The sequence below is a fragment of the Plodia interpunctella genome, chromosome 7 (genome assembly GCF_027563975.2).
Source record: "Plodia interpunctella isolate USDA-ARS_2022_Savannah chromosome 7, ilPloInte3.2, whole genome shotgun sequence".
NCBI classification, from domain to species: Eukaryota; Metazoa; Arthropoda; class Insecta; order Lepidoptera; family Pyralidae; genus Plodia; species Plodia interpunctella.
In genome coordinates this window covers 10,594,155-10,616,522 of record NC_071300.1, presented here as the reverse complement: position 1 = coordinate 10,616,522, position 22,368 = coordinate 10,594,155, and the positions used below count along the sequence as shown (strand labels likewise).

The window sequence follows — 22,368 nt, the reverse complement described above, 5'->3', positions numbered from 1 at the left end:
ATTTCACAAACATTATGCATCATATTATGCATTCACAAGTGCACTGTCGCTAGCACATAAATCCATTCATTACTCGGGGGTCAGGCAGCCAAAACGCGGAGGTTTGCACAAGATATTTGTATGTAAAGCAGAAAAGCAATCCACTTATGCCGTCGGTTACCTGCACGACAGTCGTCCGTTACATGCTTCCTCTTCAGACGGACAGAGGAAGGCATGGAGAGGAGAATATACTGTTAACTATTTTTGAAATTGCTAGTTTCAATAGGCAACTGGACAAAAGTTGATGCCAGTGACTTAATCGCATAAATGACCAAGAATTTCTAAAAATATAACAAAAAACAATTGATATTTTTGAGGGATATTAGCGGACTTACTAAAAGTGTTCCTTTAGTTACTAAAGGACTAAATGTAGTAGTCAACACTATTACTATCATTAGTCCAGAGCTTCCCACTGGCCAGTAAAATTATTGCTTCACGCATAGTTATTAATCATACATCTGTCACCACATGGCAATGGTATAGTAAAAATGACGCCCATTATAATCTTATCATCTCAACAGATGTCGTATGATTTCAAACTTTTTGCATATAACTCTATGCAACGGGAATAGCGGCGAATTTGAATGATATTAGAAATATTTACGACTGTAAATAAAATATTAGTCTTATTAATTTTCTAAATCAAACATCGTCTCCACTCATTTCTCGTCCCACAATTTGCCAAGGACTTACCTCTTCATAAAGGGGCTCGGAATTTTTCTTTATTGTCGGGATTATTTGAGCAGCTCTCGATAGGTTTACGAGATATCAAGATGGCGGATCTTTACAGCGTTATCAAACTGCCGTTCACCTTTATAACCCTCTATTATGTTATTGGCGGGGATTTTTTATCCGAACATCCTACTTAAAAGTTTCCGAACAAATTAAATGGAGATATTACATTTTTTGCGTTATTCGATGCTCGAAGCTTTTAGGTCCCGTGTATATACTTACTCCTGAATATCTGTAATTAATTTATATTTTAAGCAACATTTATTATATAAGATGTTATAGTCAAAACACAGTAAATTTATGTTTATTATTAATTAGGTTAGTATTATTTTTGTTTGGTTAGTATTTTAAATGTGAAATTGTGTTTATTTCTTCTTGATTTACGTCTAAAATATTGGATTGAGATGGTTTTGGTATAGACTTAGAGTGAGGTATGGAGAGTGACATTGTCAACTTTATCCGCGGGCGAAGCCGCAGGCAACAGCTGATAATATACTAATTTCAATAAGCGTCATAATTATGTAGAAAATAGTGATACTCGTAGTGCTTTATTTAAGGTTACTACATCGATTTCCTTTATATTTGTGCCAGGTTAAATATAAATATAAATAAATAAATATAAATATATACGGACAAATCGCACAGATTGAGCTAGCCCCAAAGTGAGTTCGAGACTTGTGTTATGGGATACTAACTCAACGACATTATATTTTATAACAAATACATATATAGTTAAACATCCAAGACCCGGGCCAATCAGAAAAAGATCATTTTCCATCATGACCCGACCGGGGATCGAACCCGGGACCTCTCGGTTCAGAGGCAAGCACTTTACCACTGCGCCATCGAGGTCGTCAAAAAGGATAGTCATGTAAACCTAATAATATGAATAGGCCAATCCAAAAAGCCTATCTAAACACGAACGATATAAAAAACCTTGGGTTATGTTAACAGCATCACCTGAGGCACAAACATAAGCAGATTCAATCTCAATACGTAACACAACATATCTCGTTCGAAGCGTTTTATATCATAATCTCCATAGACTTCTAGTAAATTGGATAATCAAATTATTTCTCTTATTTGATCGCGTCTACGGCTGTGATGCTTTGAAGCCCAGAGTTCCTATTCTGTATTATTTTTTGTATACTTTTTGACCATGTATCTACTTTATCTGATTTGCTAAACTATTAAAAAAAAATGTAAGAAACAATAATGGTAAGCCCTTCTGGCAAGAAAGGGACTAACACTGTTGAAACGAGTTTCTTTCGGCATTTCTTCTTTAGTGGTCGTTCCGAAATGTCAGTAGAGTGTAGCTTTTGAGAAATCACTATATAATATAAAATTTGACGTGAAAATTTGCCTTTGAAGGTCTAATCCTATACTAACTAATATTATATGAGATAGTAAGTTTGTTTGTTTGCTATTTCTTCACGCAATATTTACTCAACCAGTCTTCTTGAAATTTTTCATACAGGTAAATTGGAGTATGGAGAAGGGCATAGGGTACCTTTCATCCCGGCAAATTAACGCGGGAGAAACCGCGGGCAAAGCTTTTTCTAAATAAATAATTTGAATTTGTTACAAAAACCACACGCCGTAGAATGGAATGGGATATGCTATATAGCTATTAAAAAATCTTTATTTTTAAATAAATAAATATATTAGGACAAATCACACAGATTGAGCTAGCCCCAAAGTAAGTTCGAGACTTGTGTTATGGGATACTAACTCAACGATACCATATTTTATAACAAATACATATATAGATAAACATCCAAGACTCGGGCCAATCAGAAAAAGATCATTTTCCATCATGACCCGACCGAGGATCGAACCCGGGACCTCTCAGTTCAGAGGCGAGCGCTTTACCACTGCGCCACCGAGGTCGTCAACTTGATTTTATATGAGACAATAATTTGACGTCTAACAAGAGATGTCTTTTAAATTTTCACGTGCACCTGTTATGTCTATGAGTTGAAGTCTATGTATGCAATGTACTTAGGGAGATCTCACGGTAGGCGCCCCTGCTCGCAATCAATTGGTAATTTTGTTTTACGACTGGTTCCGCGAGATTAGGGTATTGCAAGAATATCGGTATTGTATTTGTATGTAGCTTCAATATTAGATACAATTTCCGTGACCTTCTCTAAATACCTGAAAATGGCATTCATAAAACTTAATTAAGTTAGGTGTGTATTATTCATATGCTAGAAAATATTTTCGAAAATGGTATTTGATACAAGACTTGCACCAGTCAACTTTGACGTTAACTTTAACCAAAGTACGCCATTTTGCCTGAACGTCGGCTGTGTTCTGATTAAAGTTAACGTCAAAGTTGACAGGGGCAACTCAGTGAATCCTCTTTTATCACATAGTGTATCATAACTTCACTACTTCCTTATTTATCACAACACACTCAGAAAATAGTAATTTCTGTGGACCACACACACCCAGTCTTTGCAAATAATTACTTACTCTTTAATTCGTCTCGCAATAAATCTCTTTGAAATGTATTTCCCGGGCCAGGAGCATCAGGAGCCTTCCGAATCTAAACAATACAGCATTCCAGTACATCGTGAACAGATAAATTATCATTAGTGCACTCGCGACCGCCCTCGTACATCGCTGCACTACACGCGATGCATTGGATGCGATATTTTATCGATTTTGTTTTCCATAAGTCCCGAAAATAAGACTTTATCAGACTGTTAAGTACAGCTATTTTTCATCTGAGCGTTTTCCCAATTTTATCCTCAGCCGTTGAGTGCCGGAGGCCAGGATGCGCAGGGTCCGGTTACAACTACTTTTTCTTCTCCACTTCACGCCGGCATCCCTAGTTTTCACACCCGCTGGCCCGTACCCGAGATCTTAGGCCAATTTTCTTTCAAAAATTAACCCGCAAAGGGCTGAAAAGGCATAGGGGTTATAGAGATTATCTTCTTGTGCTTAAATGCTCGATCCTTGCAAAGTCAAGACGAAAAAGTAGAAAAATAACTCTAGGCTTTGACACCACATGGTTCCCTAAAAAGCCACCGAAAAATCATTCAAGTGAAAGAATTCTGATAGTGGTACTATACTGCAACGGCGCTGCATTTTGTGCACATCTGCTGCACATACATCTGCTGACTCGTGACGCAGCGACAGGCACTTACGTGCGACGGAACAAATTGCGGACGCAGTCGACGGTGAAGACGTTGATTTGTCGGCAGCCGCTGAATTTATTGTTGTTTTAGACTAAAGTGGACTAAATTCGAGCTTTGTTTTAAGTATTGATGCGTATACAGATAGATGTGCCGTGTGGTAACGCCCTAGAATAGGCCCATTCCAGTGGATGTCAAACGAATGATTAACACGCCAGTACCATACGTGTACGCCACGACATTATACTTTATTCATCACAGTCTACTTGCAAATAAATCGTAATATATAACTAAGTCTAAAAATAACCTATAGTTTTTCAATCACTTAGAAAAAATCTGTCTAAAATTCAGGTCTCGTTCTTCAAATTCACTTGCAACAGTCAAAATATTAACAAGCACGTTACAAAGTCAATCTTTTCACAACAACATCCGAACTTACCCCGGAAAATCCGGAATCCCCCCGAAATCGCTTCATCAACATTCATGTTTTAATCGCGGAATCACGGCGCTCATAAAAAATTCAACAATATCATCAACACGAGGTCAACACCCAGTAATTAATGGCCGAGCAAGGGAATGGAGGGAGCACCTCCGAGGTGGCGGAACACTTTTAAAAACTTTCCACCCGCGAATTATTAATAGGTTCTACGCGGATAGGTTGCGGGATGGGAAACCGTATATCGATAATTCTACCTACAGAAAATGTAACATTTTCTTCGTAGAAAACTTTTACATGCGCGTAGTTAGTGCTATAATCGAGGTTGACTATAATTGGACACCTAAATTCCGCACAAGAATACACGAAAAGGAAAAGAAAAAAGATTATTGTTTATATAGTTACTAGTGGCCCGCCCCGGCTTTACTCGTGTAAAACCTTATTAAATTATACAATAAACCACTTTTTTCTTGAATCACTAGGTATTGAAAAATCAGTTGCGTACTTATAAAGATCTAAGAATACATAGGGACAGATAGACAGCGGGAAGCGATGATAATGATTAAGTGATACAATGACATAAATATTAAATTAAGCAGTCTTATTCATTCATTTAATTGCCAAGTAAGTATACAATGATGCTTTAAAAATGATTACATAGTTACTTATAACTTAGTCACCTTCTACAGGTATTGCAAATCGAGTAGCGCCATTTGATGATCAATAGCCCTAAATAACATGAACTGTAACCATGCACTGTCTACAATTTTAGTAGTAAGTCAATCAATGTAGTCCAAACTTTGTGAATTAAGATTTTATAACTATCAAAATAGAAGTAAATTTATAATTTGGCTAGGATGCCGACTCAAAATTTTTAAGTTTTCAAAAAATCGATATTCCTCAATATTCAAACGCGTCCCATCCCTAAGACCGTAACACCTTGCAACGATGTAAAAATTAAGAAAGAATTCTAGTGAGGGGCGGCGAGTTAGTGACGCCACATTAATCCCGCTGCCGATTCCGGCGATCCGGCAATCCGGCACAGATAAAAAACGTACCTGAAACTTACTAATGACCCCGGCTGACGGCTGATGAATGACCTGTCGAAGTTTATCGATATCGATTTTGGTAAAAGCCTCGCGTTGGAAGAATTGAAAACTTATTTGAATGTGTTGCGGAATATGCAATGAGACACAGAGTTGGTAGATATATATCTGACTTTATTTTACTTTGTACTGTCTAATATACTATGTCTTATCTATCAATAATATTATCTAAAATCTAAAATCTGTGAGCTATCTTTACTTGCTATCTTACCATTTATCGCCCGCGTCTCGGGAATGTGGAGATACGCCACAACACTTTCCCTTTAAAATTATATTTTTTAAATTATACATAAATATGTATTTAAAAAATGATAAGCCCTTCTGGCATAATAGGGACCAACACTGTTTGAATGAGTTTCTTCTCAGCAGTGGTCGTTCCGAAATGCTAGTAGTTTGTAGCTTTGGTAAACATCATTTAATTTAGAATATGACGTGAAAAAGTGCCTGTGAAGGCCTAATTTCTGAATAAATTATTTGATTTTGATTTTAAAATATAACACATATATCAGTATTTATAATAACAATGAGATCAGACTTTTTATGTTAAGGTAGTTTAATAACACAAATGGAGCTTACAATTAAACTAAATTAAATTACAACTATTATTCGGAGAAAATCATAATAAATTTTACTCCTAAACCTTCCTATTCAATCACTATAATATATGTATATTCAAAAACCACGTATCATAATACGTTTCTTAGTTTTAAAGACTGACAGAGAAGCGAACTTGTTTCATACTGTGTATATAATTATTAAAACTAAGACTACCATTTGGGTGGTTAGTTACCACACAATACAGAGAGAAGGGATTAAATCAACAATCACTTAAGTAAAGCCACCATCAAATACAAGTTTTGCATAAAACGAAAGAACAATTCACTACACTGCATAATAGTCTATTTTATTCCACATCTCAGCTGTTCACAATGGAGAATACCACAGACATATACCTACTTGTAGAATACCTTTTTCCCGCCTCGCGCGTACAAGTTTTATCGTATCCGTCACTCAGGGACCAACACTGTTCAAATGAGTTTCTTTCGGCATTTCTTCTCAGCAGTGGTCGTTCCGAAATGCCAGTAGTTTCTAGCTTGTGAGAAATAACTATAAATTTAAAGATTGACGAGAAAAAGTGCCTGTGAAGGTCTAATTTCTGAATAAATGATTTGAATTTGAATTTGAATCAGGAGATGTAGACATTTTTCCGAGGTGAGCTCTGAAGTCGAGTGGAAACATTTTGATTAACTGTATCTTTATAGGGTATTCCGTATCAAAGTAGCGAAAAATTAAAACCTTATTAGATTTGTCTTGTCTGTCTGTTTTTAAAGTGTCGTTTGGGTTTATCAGTTTAGAAGGTTCGAGATGACAATAATGAAATTTGCAAGCCTGTAAAACGTAGTGCCCATACAAAAGAATTCCAGAGATTTATTCGTTCTTAGTTCACAGTGAATAATTTATTTTTAAGTCATATTATAGTTGCTTTACCTGTTTCTGCACACCATATCTAAGCCACGAATCTAACTAAATATATTAATCTATTTAAAATAAAGGACCTGTATGACGTTAAATCGTCACAAATTTAACCGAATCGAAACGCTAATAAGGAGACTTCTATTTCTGTAATATATGTTATTCTGAAATATCTTTCCAAATATATTGTGTTATATTTCTCGTCAAAAAGTGTCTACTACAATAAGGAAATCTGTTGTATCAGATTTCGTACTACGACGCGACGTAGAAATAAAAATTGTTTCAAAAGTTCATAACACGGAATCTCGGCTCGCGTACAACCACTTAACAGTAATCCTCTGTATAAAACTGTACCTCGGAACTCTCATAAAAGACTGCACCCGACAAAAGGTGGAAATTTTTATCCGAAACGAGCACCTGCTCCCGGGAAACTTTATAAAAGTTCCCGAAAACTTTGACGAAACTTGGGGGACGGATGTTGTTATCGGCCGGAAGCGCTTTTGGCAACTTCCTGTTTTGACGTACGCGAAAAAGACGGATCTGAGGTTTTTTTTAAAGTTGTTTAAAAATGGTTTAACTTGTCTATTGAATTCACCTAATTTTGAGGTAATTTGTAGATGTTGAAACTTTGCTCGTTCAGTGAAATCGTTTGGAACTATTTTTTTAGTTGCTGTAGGCAACGGACATGCGATTCTGAGTGTGTTTGAAAAACTGCCGCAACTACACATCGCATCGCGTTGCGCTGCGTTGTCGCACGGTTAGGACAAGATGTGGAAGAAGATCTATAAACAACCAAACATAATTTCAATAAATTCAATAATTATAATTACACCCGAAACGTTCCAGTCATAATAATTGGCCCCTAAATTTAATACAATCCTACATCCATCCAAAGCGCGTCTAATCTCATAACTTCGAATTAAACAGTGCTTAAACAACACCCAGGTATGATAATAAATCTTCGGAATTGCCCCCAGCTAACCCACTCAATAATTCACCGACAAAACAACCCAATTTCAACTCTATTGTTTTATCAATAAAGTGGAAAATAAATCTTTATGGTTGCCTAATGGAGTGCAAAATGGACGATGGATTTAGGCAGGTACAGGAACGCCAGATATTAATCCATCTGATTCTGATTAGATTCAGTGGCACGGAGTTATATATTCGATAGGTGCTAGATAGGGATGTCGTAGGGACAACGCATAGATTGTATCGATATTATGTAATGTTCTTATATCTGTGATCGATATACACATCTATTATATTATAATTGCAAAAGTCACGCTGTTTTGTCACGCTTTCACGGCCAAACCGGTAATCCGATTTTGATAAAATTTGGATTAGATATAGTTAATAACCTGGGGTTGAACTTAGGCTACGGAGCTGTGAGCAACGGCTAGTCATAACATTTACAATTACTGTTGCATGACCATACTACATTACAGACCTTATTTAAGCCAATAGCAGCAGAGCAGTAAAGCATGAAATGATAACAGAAACTTGACTCATCTTACACAGACTTGTGCACGAGTCTGGGTAAGACGGGCAGTTATGTGTGCACTGATGCAGTGCACACAAAATTGCGTTTATCGTGGCATCCAAAACTGCTATAGTTTTGCAATAATAAATAAATAAATAATATATTAGGACAAATCACACAGATTGAGCTAGCCCCAAAGTAAGTTCGAGACTTGTGTTATGGGATACTAACTCAACGATACTATATTTTATAACAAATACATATATAGATAAACATCCAAGACCCGGGACATATCAGAAAAAGATCATTTTCCATCATGACCCCCGACCGGGGATCGAACCTGGGACCTCTCGGTTCAGTGGCAAGAACTTTACCACTGCGCCACCGAGGTCGTCAAAACAAAGGAGATAACTTGACTTGCTATCGTGAAAGATGATATGCGTGCCAATGGTCTGAGAACTAGGGGTGCCGGCGACCTTGCGAACTGAAGATACGAAAAAGTAAGAAAGTAGACCGTGTGCCCCGACTCTTAACGCCTGAGGAAGAAACCAGGAAAACGTTTAGATAATAGAGAGGATATAAATCCTCTCTTCCTTCAGATTTTGTCGATTTCGATAATACAACTATCGACAAGTGGCCCTCCTTATACCTCCGTCTCGGCAGACGTCCGTGCTCCGGCATCTGCCGACCGCCTTAACGCGGCGATACCTTGTCGATAACTTGAGAGCATTATGCCCACGGGGAGAAGTATTAAGTACTTGGGTTTAACTTGGATATTGACGAGTTTGATAAACGTCATAATTATCTTCAGCCATAATGATTTCTCTCCACATTTTAATGTTACAAAATCTAAATGCAGTAACACAGAAAGAGAGAATCGACTCTCTATTTCCATCACCTGAGAGTTTTCCCAGTTCTTTCCACAGCCGTGGAGCGCAGATCCGCTTTCCTACATTTTCGTCTCCACTCGTACAAAATAATAGTATCGATACTACTCGAATGATAAAAGAAAATTTAATTTATTTTTAGAACAAACTCTTTAGACTATGTGAGAATGAATTTTTTTAAATTAACCTTTGAGTATTGTAAATAAAAATAAATAAGTAAAGCCAAAAACAATAAGTCTTTACGTGTGTACAAAATTTCAGTTCAATTGGTTAAGATATCTGGTACAAACTTGAGTTGCAAGATTCCACCCGTGACATAGGAACATAGCGACATATATAGATAGGTACGAACGTTAATTAAAAGCTTGTTTTTAAATTAAACTAAATACAGCCTATTAGAAAAATATAACACAAAATATACACTGTTTATTTAGCTACCAAAATTAAATGTCAACGAATAACTTTAAAATCTGTCACGAATTACAAATTCATAACGTAACGGCTCGGAATTGACGTCAAATTCGAAGTAAATCAGGCTGAAGTTCGGCAGCTTGTCGCGTAATTATCAACTCCAATCGGCTTTGAGTGAAAGCGCTGAAATTAGTTGCGAATTAAAATACGCCGGCCGACACAATGCTACCTGTCTGAGCCGATTAGCGACACTTTTAGGACGGTTCGACAGGCTTTTTGAGGACATTATAATAATCTGTTATGAATTATGATTTTAGATTAAATTTGTAGCGTTGTCTAAACTTTCGCGCTTTGAACACATTGTTTAAATAGGTACTTATAAATATTATTATAGGTACTTAATTAAAATTACTCATAGAACCATGAAATTGCTGCATATTATATATTAAGAGTTAAAAAAATTGTATAGGTGGAGACACAAAAAATAATATTAACTAAATATTAGTATATATTGCACTGTCTTATCAACTGACCTTTGCTTGTTACATAGGTACGTAATATACATACTAAATGCAAGCTTGATGTCAACTAGAGATGCCAACGACTTTTACTAAATTTCATTCTTTATTAAAATCAGCATACATACATGCCCAGACTAATATTATAAAAGTGAGGTTTTTTTTTAATATTAAGCATGTCCTTATTTTATGTGAAAATGGAGCAATCATACACACTCACATCCGACACACGCTCACTCATTTGTTCTCGCTGTTATCCTCACTGATATTGTAAAGAGGAAAGATTTGTACCCACTTTTGTTTTTTGTTTGCAATGAATAAACTCAAAAACTACTGGGTAAATTTTGATGAAATTGGCACAGAGATAGGCGATAAATATTCAGGAGTGACATAGGCTACTTTCTATTATGGTTTTATCCGAGCGAAGCCGGGGTGAGACGCTAGTTATCGTTCAAGTTGATATTTTGATATAAATTGGCATTTTGGTGAAATTGACAATTTGGTGCTGTGATCATTCTGATAATAGTACAATTTGATATAGTGGTCTTTATGTGACTAAAGGATTATATCAATGTATAATGTATTAGTTTGACATAGAATACTAGCATAATCGTTTTTTACCGTGGGTGGAGCCGCGGGCTACCGATACATAGTATCTTAATAAATAAACATTAATTTTCCTTCTCAGATAGGCCTCTGCAAGTCTGCAATCCCGTTTGTGTTATAATCGTTACGAGAAAACATTAAATTTCCACCAGACTTTGACTTTAAACAAGTAAATAAACAGCATCCCCTCGAGTGGTCTCCGGAGAGCAGTCGGCAGGTGTCGGGTCAGGTGTCGTAAACAGTTGCAATCAGTTTTTATAGTCATCGCTCTCGCCAGGGGAGACCAACTAACGGCCGAGTTAAAAGGTAAGGATTTAGTTGGAAAGTTGGTTGTCCCTGAGGTGATTAAAGAATTCTGCAGGCTGTTCTGGGCTCAGGTTGATTATACAGTGGACATAAAGCAGGCGCCGCGCCTATAGAGGGCACTTTCATTAATATTTCATATTTTATGACGACCTCGGTGGCGCAGTGGTAAAGTTCTTGTCACGGAACCGAGAGGTCCCGGGTTCGAGCCCCGGTCGGGTCATGAGGGAAAATGATCTTTTTCTGATTGGCCCGGGTCTTGGATGTTTATCTATATAATGTATTTGTTATAAAATATAGTATCGTTGAGATAGTATCCCATAACACAAGTCCCGAACTTACTTTGGGACTAGCTCTATCTGTGTGATTTGTCCTAATAAAAAAAGTAACTCACAAACACAAATAACATCTCAATTTTAGGTCTTGAAAAACTTGAACTTTCGACATTCCAAAACAAGACCCAATTTAAGTGGTGTTTAAAATGCCAACTTGTAAATTTTCCGAAAACCCATTTAAAAAATCTGTGTTAGCTTAACTAGAAACAACAGATATCGACTTAGGACGTAGGTACACGATGACGCAAGACACCTGCCCCAGTGACCCTGGCACTAGACCACGCTAAAAGGTGTGGAGAGCCGATACGTGCTTAATGGTGTATCGCTTTCAGCGAGTGGTCTGAACTCATAGTGACGTGACACTGTTACGATAATTTGATCTTATCGATAATTTGAAACCGGATGATGTGAAGTCTTTCTAATCTTAGCATTTCTCCTGGTTCTTCCGCCGCGATTGAGCATCGGAGTGCATGGTCCGTGTTGCGACCCTGGACGTGATGTGTTAGAGGAAATAAAATAATCTATCCAATCCCATTTTCATGTAACGTTGTGTCAGCACATCACGTCCAAGAGAAACGTGTAACTACAGGGTCGATGCAACAACGTCATAATATTCATTTTAATAGTATATAAGCTAGAGTTAGACGACCTCGGTGGCGCAGTGGTAAAGTGCTTGCCTCTGAACCGAGAGGTCCCGGGTTCGATCCCCGGTCGGGTCATGATGGAAAACGACATTTTTCTGATTAGCCCGGGTCTTGGATGTTTATCTATATATGTATTTATTATAAAATATAGTATCGTTGAGTTAGTATCCCATAACACAAGTCTCGAACTTACTTTGGGGCTAGCTCAATCTGTGTGATTTGTCCTAATATATTTATTTATTTATTATTTAGTTAAGTAAATAAAGATGTCATTTATTCACCGGTCTCATTCGTATAATGTACCAAGTCACCGAGATTGTGGACCCAACAGTGAGCTTTTCTACTTTTTCTTCTCTATCCTTGACGCTATTATCCTTAACGATATCAAGCCAGCACTTCTTGGATTTATCCTTTCGGAAGCGGCATAGCCAAACATTTATAACACACATACGTAATGTGGTTTCCAAAAGCGGCATTCTTGCAGTTTATCTGCAATGTCAGCGTACATAATCAATCATCAAGGCAGCCGCGAATGCACGAGTTTCTCACGTGGTTGAAATGCGTGAACTCGCCGCACGATCTTATTTTGGAGTAAAGTGATAGACTTTAAGATTATGGTACATGAGTAAAATAGTACCTAGATTTAAATGCAGGGTAATCTATTCAGAAACGGAACGGTGCCCTAGAAAAGATATAAATTGACCAACGTATACTGAACACTGAAAACAGTGTGACATACATTTTATCGATAGTCGATATTATCGCAAGTGGCCCACCTTACAGACGTGTAGAAGGTTATCGAGCCGAGTAGTCAGCGCTTTGCAAACGGGTTAAGTGGTACAGGTGCTTAGCTATCGAAAGCTAAACGACCGAAAGCGCTTCTAAAACTGTTACGTCTTGTATTCACATGGGAAGAGGTTTCTTTGGAAACCAGTTGTTCCTGTGTATATCAATAGAAATACTTGCTTTTTCGTCATATACATGTAGAGGTAACGTGATCTGGGATTGCGTGGAATGAAACCTGTGGAATGAAACTCGCATGGGATTGCTGGTGTCCACGATATTTGGCTACGATATGCGCTACTTGCGCAAAAATGGTAGTTTGCGCACTGTGCTATAAAAAATTAAACACACTTTACTTTTCTTGACAATATGGAGTTATGTAGTTAGTATGAAGTAAAACTTGTTAATATAATTGTTTTTTTTTTTGAGATAGTAAGTATATCATAACCAAACTGATAATAATGCAAGTTTTTTGGGAGTCGAGCCACGTCATCAGAGTCTATTAATCACTACATCTATACATAATATTAGAAAGTCTATCACGCTTTCACAGCTAAACCGTGAACCGATTTTGATGAAACTTAGTATTCATTATAGTTAATAAGACCCGACTTCATACGCATAAACATAAGACAACTTTTTTCAAATTTCTACCCTCAAAGATGAGAACAGTTTGTATGAAAAACGCTACCGATACAATTACCGCGGGCGAAGCTGCGGGGACCACCTAGTAAATAAAACATATTGTATATAAAGAACTAACATATATATTTATACAGCTTTCAACAAACATCGTTTAACTTGTATATACATAAGTTTCAACGTACAAGGCATGCAAAATTCATACAAAAAATATCTAACTATGTATGTAAAATTCGATTTGTATAACAAGTTTAAGTAAATTCCTTAAAAATCGACATTTGTATATCGTAATTGGATACAACTTTCAAAATATTGCCTATCCATAACTTAACCAAAACTAGTCGCTTATATTATTCTTCATGTAAGCACTTTGGTGCAAGAGACAAGCTATTTTACTTATAAAAAGAAAATACATATAAAATTATACTTAAAACTTAATAGGGAAGTTCCACAGACTTGTATAAATTAATAATAGAATTCGGTTTTTAAAATGCTAACACCAATGCCGCCATGCGCGTGATTAGATTAAAAATCATTTTTTACTATGCATAAATTACCTCACTCAATTTACTTATACATACACATATTTCGTTCATTGAACGAACGAATGCGTGTTCTATATTAAATGGCACTATTGCACTTATCATATATTTACTAACGAGCACACAAAGTATTTGTCTGACTTGATATATATATCTTTTGTGTTTTAGGCCACGCAGCAATATGTTAACAAAGTATGCTTATACAAAGTTAACACAAAATGATGAGTTTTAGCAAAATGAAAACAATAATATGATCGTTTTCAATCAAATAATATATATAATTATACATTGAGGCTTATATGATTGTATTTTTTTTCTCCTTGTTACTATTGGGCCATTGGCAGATACAAAAGAAGTACTAAAGCCTTGATTTTCGTGACTCGGCCTAATCCTACAATCCGAATTAAACTTTCCTTTATTTGGATCTGCAACTCATACTCAGAATCAAAGTGAATAATAAAATATTAATAAGGCACATAAGGTAAGTTGGCGATAACATTTTCAGAATACTCTTACTTTCTAAAATATTAAAGTATGTAAATGCGTTATTTTTGAAATTTGAAATTATTATATGGCAAACATCATCACCAAAGATCTCTTTTCTGTATGTAATTGTGCCAGTCCGCACAATTGTGCTGTACAATACTTGTGCACTGGCTTTTATTCATAAAAAAAAAACTTAATGAACGCTTAACAAGTATGTTTTGGTCTTATCCCTCTTCCCTATATCAGGCCTTGTATACGATAAAACTAACTGCACTAATTACGCCCTGGGGCTTCGCTCTTGTGAGAATAATTCCGGGATAAAGGTATTAATCTCAGTTTACTAAATTTACAATTTAATCCGGCAAGTAAATTTACAACAGAGATATCCTCAAGAAATATATCCTATCCCATCTATGCCACACACAAACTATTGCATTTATAATATTAATAGTGGAGCAAGTAGGGTGTGGGATGTACACAGGCTCCAATTTAAGGGACAACAAAAAGGGATGCAGTTGTACAAAAGAAAGAGAAGCAGTACGGCTTTCCTTTTCAATTCTCACATTGACCGCAGCCTGCTAAATCATTGATCCAACGCCAGTATTAAATTAAATTTTGTATGAATTTTTTATAGTTTAGTAAAACACAATTGATTTTTAGTAATCAACATGTTAAAAAAAATACGTGCATCTTCTTTAGACCCTACATTGCCCCTCCGAACAGACAGGTGTGAATCGACGAACTCGGATACATTGCGTAGTTTCTATGTGAGCTTTTTTTTACAGCAAGAATGCCATCAATAAACTGCCAGAGTTCGGCACTGTTTGCCGACAGTATAGTATATAGTACGGTTTGAGTTCTTACAACTTGGAATCTTCGTCAAAGAACTTCAGCTCCTGGTCCTGAGGCAACTTCTTGAAGAATTGCTCGACGTAGTCGTCGTCTACTTCGCGGACAGACTTGTGCGTCCAGCGGGGGTTGTTGTCTTTGTCTATGAGCAGTGCGCGTACGCCTGCAAACAATCGTGTAAATTTAATACATAATATAATGTGCTTTCGTACAGTGTTTAGATTGATAGAACTTGCTATAAAATATTACACAATTACTGTAAAAAAAAAAAGAAATATTTTTTAGCATGTGGTAGTTGGGACGCGCGGATATTATCTGTGTTACAGCTGTTGCGCATACGTTGAACGAGTGGGGTGGGCTTCTTCCGTACCAACTATCGCGTGAAAGCAGTCTGTCTTTACTAAGCGCTAGCAGTGGGACGTTAATAATTATTTTTTTTCGCGATAACTCTTTCGTCTTCAAGGCAGCGGGCTTTTTTTTATAGAAAACATCGTCATAAGCCATTTAAACGTCCCCACTGGTGGGGCACCGGCCTTTCTTATGGTTGAATAAGGTGTATGGGCCTTCCGGGCCTTGGGCATGCAGGAGCTCGTGATAATACTTTTTTGGTCACCCATCATTTCAATTACCATGCATTGTGAGTGTCTTTACCGCCAATATCGCAGGCCGAATGCACCAACTATTACGCCATTGAGCTCCTCACACAACTATATATTATCCTTAATAATATTATAAATGTGAAAATAAGTTTGTTACTTCTACATGTTCTATCTATTCAACCAATATTCTTGAAATTTTCCATACATATAGTTTGAATTATGATGTAGGACATAGGGTACTTTTCATCACGAAAAAATTACTATTCCCATAGGGAAATCACGTGGGTGATTCCACGGGCAAACGCTAGTATCATATAGTTACCCTCCGGGAAGTCGTGGTGCCTCGTGGACCAGCAGGCGACGCGGTATTCCATGCGCAGACAGTGCGCCAGCGACAGCTGAGCGCCGCGCTGCAGCGCGCGCAGCGTTATCTTCAGGGAGCCCGGGCACATCTCGTGTAGCGTCTACAAATGTTATTAAGGTATTTTACTACGGTTCTTCGTACATATATGGAAAAACGGAAGCCTTATAGGATCATTCTTGAGTACGTCTAACATAGCCAATTTGCTCCGAATCTACTGAAGCAAATCAGGTGAAATCTGGTAAGATGGTGTGATCCTATGACCCAAACACAGATGTGCGGCTTGTTACGAGGATCTCAAATATAGTTTTCGTTATTATTGTACTCGTAAAATAAACAGTTTTATTTATGAAAAAAGACGAAAATTGATAATTTTGTTTAACCCGAACTTCGCATCGTCACAGCTACAAATGCCCGAAACTCATGAAGATGAGTTTTTTGCACTTGATACTAATTAAATACAAATTCAAACAGTTCCGATGATGCAAAACACACCTGAATAGTCTTCTGAGACCAATCATTGTTCACCTTCTCCAGTCTCTCAATAATCTCTTCAACTGTTGAGGCAGCGAAGCAGTAGTTGATGTGCTTAATGTTCGGAGCCAGTGTGAACTCTTCCGGGGGTTCATTGAACTTATTGAGCAAAGCACTGATCTCCACGTCGTTGGTGCACCGAGACAGAAGTGTCTCTAACTCGTAAAGTCGACTGCTCGATACAAAATGTGTTGCTATCCCAGATTTTACTACGTCTTTACCTTTTAGTCTGTCACCTGGAACATAAAATAGTAGTTTATGCATCAAGATCGTATTTACAAGGCTTTGTTTATAGTTACGCCGAGGGTGAAAGGTCAGTTACGATTGAGGTATATACTCTATTCGTCATTTCGATTGTGAAGAAATATGCAATAATATTTGAAATAAGCATTCTAATTCGTGGACCGCGCTCGTTTGTTGACTTGACCAATCAGGTTACCGGCCGCGTGATAGAACTATGCCTACCTTATTACGAAATTCTATTCTATCATTGCATTAATACATTTCTCTAGAATGTTTATGGATCTGGCCCCTTGTGACAATGGTGTATTGCTGAGTAAACATTGTCTAATGGAAGATAATAAACATGAAATTGTAAACTTTCACAGTTCATTACTATATTATTATAAGGTATTTTGTTACTTTGACATGTGATTGCAACAAATGTTAACTTTTCATCAGATCTTATCTTTCTAATGTTATTAGTTCAAAAAAACAAAAATAATACTGAAAAACTGGAATTAGAGAAAATTTATAATCACTTTTGTGACATTGATAACAAAATCTATCTAGCAATATTTCAAATCAAATATTAAAGTATATAATGTATAGTTAAACTCACATATCAAAACATTTTATTAATCATTTTTTTTTCTATGTCAGGTTATAGAGAAGGTAGCTAAGTATATTTAAATCTAACTTACCAGTTAATCCTAAGTACAGCCCAAGATTCACCTGTAACCTCGGCAGGAAGTATGATCCACCCACATCTGGAAACAAGCCTATTCTAGTCTCAGGCATCGCAATTACTGTTCTCTCAGTTGCTACCCTGTATCTTCCGTGAACAGACACACCCATACCTCCTCCCATGGTGATACCATCTATTAGGGCTATGTACGGAATCTTATACTTCCCAATCAAATAATTACAATTATATTCTGGGTAAAAGAATTGTGGTCCTTTAACTTTGTCTATAGCCACTTTTACGTCTCCTCCGGCACAGAATGCCCTGTCTCCTGCACCCTTTACTATAACCATAGTTTTGCTCTTCTCCCATTCTCTAAGCTGAGCTAATATCTTAGTTACCATAGACTCGTTTAACGAATTCAAAGCTTTTGGACGATTTAACGTCAAAACACCAGCATTGTTCAGTGTTTCCGTTAAAATATCAGGTTCTTGTGAGGACATTGTGCGTTTAAACACTATTGAGATATTTCTGCTAGTATTGATACCTAATTTGAACATCTGTAAACAAAAAAAAAATTGTATTAATTAAATGGTGAAGAAAATAACACAATGACAATATAATTTCATGTTTGGAGTTAGCAAGTTATGCAGATGTTAATATGTCTTAATATGTTTTTAAAATTTAGGCTGGAATATTTCACATCGTGGCGAATATATGAATAATAAAACAAACGAGAAATATCCAGTTTTAGATATGTAATACTCTAAAATTGTCTATTTAATTGTTTAACACCTTTCAAATAATGAGACTATTCATTCAGGTTGTTGTTAGATTGAGGAAGTAAAAAACTTGACCATGAATAATTTATATAATTAGCATTGTGTTCAAACAATGTTATGTGTGAATTAATAACCAATTTGGCTGCAAGTGCGGGCAAGACTTAAAAATTAAACTTTAAAATTCCTACTCGATTGTAAAGATAACGACGTTCTATAACATTACATAATTAGTTACTACCTTGAACGTTTGAACTCTGCCAACAAGTCCTTATCAACACTATTTAGAATAAAAATATGGCAAAACAATAAAAAATCCCTGTAACCGAACGGCGAAATACACTTTAGGTACTGATGTTTTATATACCTATTTAAGCTTGTAACTGTATGTAAAAAATAGATAACAAATTACTTTTAAGATAGTATAAAAACATCAACTGGTAATGTCCTATATATTATATTACATTTATATTATTCAAGTTAAACCACCGGCAATCCAATGACGAAAACTTGGGAACTTTGACTTTTGGTTGGATTGTAGATAATATTTTGGATGCAAGGTTTTAACCATGTGACACATGACTTTGACAGTTTATGTACAGTCGAAGAAATCGTTTTTCACAACCGCACCACTAGCAAACCAGTGAATAATAAACTACTGTGTCGCAAATAATCCCACCGTAAACGGTCCGATCCAAGCTTCATTCGAGAATAGTCCTTAGGTTCTTCCGGTTCAGGCAAATTTAAAATTAATGACCGATATATAATTTAACTGCACGGACAACAAAAAAGTACTTATAATGTTACCTAGATGACTGAGATGCTAACTTTTTCTCGTACAGAATACCTACCTACTTATTTTATAATTACAAGGTATATATACATAGGTAACTAAGTATTTAATTAATGTAATTATAAAATAATAGTGGAATATAATAATAACCAGTTCTGTTACGCAGTAATAAAGTAATTTTGAATAGAAAATTATGAAATGATGTAATTGCAGTAGTTATCTATAGTTACAGGTTAATTGTCTTGCTAACAATTAAAGGGTTTCCCATTATTATAATTAAGTTCTAGACTGGGACCTATGTACTTAGTAGAAGGTGCGCTTTTCAAATCGTTCTCCTGGACCTTAATCCATATAATCTCTCATATCAGCTCATAAAATCAAATTTCCTCTGCCCTTAAATTAGTTTATTATTTGTTTTTTTGAAATATTTATGAATAGATAGATAAAGAGCAAATTTATATGACATTCACGTAAGATGTCCCACAGTACCTGTGTGTATGTGCATGTGACACCCTAGTGTTGCTAGACGTAGTCCACAGGCTGTGGTGACCGCTTTCCATCAAATGGGCCGGGTGCCGGCTTAGTAGTAACTGTAACTGCTAATGCAATATTAAATTATGTATAAGTCTAAACCATTATTTTTTATGATTATGTAATCAGTTAGAAATACATTTTATTGCGTAGGAGTTAATTGAAACGAATTTGGTAACCACGTAGGTGACTGAATGAAATACCTATATCTATTTACATTCTGCGATAGCTCACAAGACGAGCATCTTTTGAAGAATTCACTATATTGAAATTAAAATGGACATCGACAATGTGGCTAAATCGAGTACTGAAACCTGCAAAACAGCTAAATATTTCAAACTCGTCTTCAAATATGTACACTTAGTTGGATGGCCGAATTACTGGACAACGCAGCCAGACCTACCTACCATAATTTTAAAATATCATGTGAACATATCAACATTTTTAAATATATGTTCCTTCTTCTTAGTGGGCATAGAACTGACGGGATTTTTCACGCAAAACAATTTAACGCAGAAGCAGAAAAGTGATCGTATACTATTTAGTTTCTCTCACGTATTTTTGGGTAGTTACGGATTAATCTTGGCTTTATATCAGAAAAACATTAGAGCTCTGACTTACAGCCTAACTATAGAGCTCAAGAAGTGCTACAATGACTATGATATTGAAGAAGAAATGATCAAGAAAGCCCGTCGACATTCGATAGCGTACTGTGTTATCGTGGGATCTGCCCTTGTGTTTTATGGTATAGATGGTTTAATGCACGGATTTGTTGTTAAAGGTATTTATTTATAGAACTTATATACCCACTATAAATCTAATAATTTCATAGTTGATACAAGGACTACCTGTGCCCATTCCCTTTAAAAGATCAAGAAAACAGGCTAGTCACCTATAGGCCACAATATAAGAACTAAACCAGAAATGAGTTAGTTCCTACTTAGCGTCTTCTTCCAGAGTGACACGTGCTCCGTAAGTTAGTCTTTAAGAGAAATATATAACCACGGGATAGTACAGTTGATCGCACGTCAAGTTACCCTGCCTGCATGGAACTCTATGCACCGGCAATAGGTGCGAATTTGCATTATTTGTACTCATTATTATACTATGCCACTGGACTACGGAAGCAATCGCATAAACCAACAATTACAACTGGACAATTATTACGGCAATTTAATATATAACAATCACTTTTCCACGACCGTAATTATCTAACACGACATACTTGTTTTCACTATTTTATCAGTATTCGCTTTCCCTTCTGACCGAAAATACATTTCACCAAAATAAAAATGGACGTAGCCAAACCACAAGTAAAAAGCTGCAAAACTTCTGAGTACTTTCGATATGTCCACAAATATCTATACTTAGTTGGTTGGCCAAATTACTGGAACAACGATTTTGATCTGCCTACAGTGATCATAAAATATCACGACACCGCATCAAAAATTTTAAACGCTGCTTGTTTATTTTTCGTCGCATTCGAATTAATTGGTTTTATTACCCAAAACAATTTGTCAGAGAAACAGCAAACTGACCGCCAATTGTTCGGTTTCTCCCACCCCTTTCTCGGTAGCTTTGGTATTATTTTGGCGTTTCATCAAGAAAAAATTAGCGCTTTGACCAACACTATGGTTATAGAGCTAAAGAAGCACTACAATAATCCAGATATGGAAATGCAGATGATCAAGAAGTCTCGAAGACATTCTATGGTGTACTGTTTTATATGCAGTTTCGCTCTTATTTCCTACGGCTTGGATGGACTCATGCAATGTTTGTATGATAAAGGTAGAGTCCACTCCACAGCATTTTTAATAGCAACAATAGCAACTACTTAATTGTTACAATATGCCAATTATAAATAGAAAAGTCTTTGATATTTGATTCATCATCATCATCTGCAGCCCTTCGTGACCCACTGCTGGGAATAGGTCTCCGCTAACCATCTCTGTCCTGGTCCATCCCCATTCAGTTGTTGCCAGCAATTTTCTTTACATCATCGACCCATCTAGCTGCCGGATGTCCTACGCTCCGTTTTCCAGTTCTGGGGTACCACTCAGATACAGCTTTACTCCACCTTCCATCATTCCTTCTAGCCAGGTGCCCAGCCCAATTCCATTTTAATGTCGCGACTCTGGAGACCACGTCTTGAACTTTCATTCGACGACGTATTTCGATATTTGATTAAAAAACTCTTACCCATAGGTACCTACATAATATTACTTCCATGGAGAAACAATTTCTAGGTAGGTTAAATTTTTGCCAAAATGTTTATGTATAACAATATGCGAACATGCTAAACATTGTCACATTTCTATATTCATTATTGTTCGATGGAAGTATTACGTGTTTATAAGTATTATGTCTTTTGAATTAAAACCAAATTTGTTAATTTATAATCAGAGAATCATTATGTTTTACCTGCCATTTGCCGCAGCGATATTCAGTT

General features: G+C 36.4%; 2 protein-coding genes across 12 annotated transcripts in view; one reads left to right on the top strand and one right to left on the bottom strand.

Annotated features, from left to right (window-relative positions):
* LOC128671190 (uncharacterized) overlaps positions 1-22,368 on the top strand; it is a 476,937-nt gene that overhangs the window by 452,460 nt on the left and 2,109 nt on the right. The window contains exon 1 of one of the 6 annotated variants that reach the window (XM_053747478.1): positions 16,362-16,498. The exons of 3 other annotated variants lie outside the window; for them this stretch is intronic. Coding sequence is in view for 2 of the 3 variants with exons in the window: in XM_053747476.1 (XP_053603451.1) it covers positions 21,212-21,707 (496 nt within the window). In the remaining variant the exon portion in view is untranslated. Of the gene's footprint in view, positions 1-16,361; positions 16,499-20,853; positions 21,708-22,368 lie in introns of those variants that run through there. 2 more of the 6 variants (XM_053747482.2, XM_053747476.1) reach the window with 2 other exon arrangements.
* Positions 13,644-22,367, bottom strand: Hibch (3-hydroxyisobutyryl-CoA hydrolase). 6 transcript variants are annotated; one of them, XM_053747483.1, is made up of 5 exons: positions 22,345-22,367; positions 17,836-18,376; positions 16,874-17,148; positions 16,340-16,481; positions 13,644-15,581 (listed from the first exon to the last, which is right to left on the bottom strand). In XM_053747483.1, the coding sequence occupies exons 1-5, from the start codon at positions 22,345-22,347 to the stop codon at positions 15,430-15,432; spliced, it is 1,113 nt and encodes a 370-aa protein (XP_053603458.1). In that variant the 5' UTR covers positions 22,348-22,367; the 3' UTR covers positions 13,644-15,429. The 6 variants fall into 6 exon arrangements, with proteins under 6 accessions (XP_053603458.1, XP_053603463.1, XP_053603460.1 ...); XM_053747488.2 differs by lacking the exon at positions 22,345-22,367 and adding an exon at positions 19,878-19,987; XM_053747485.1 differs by lacking the exon at positions 22,345-22,367 and adding an exon at positions 19,008-19,151.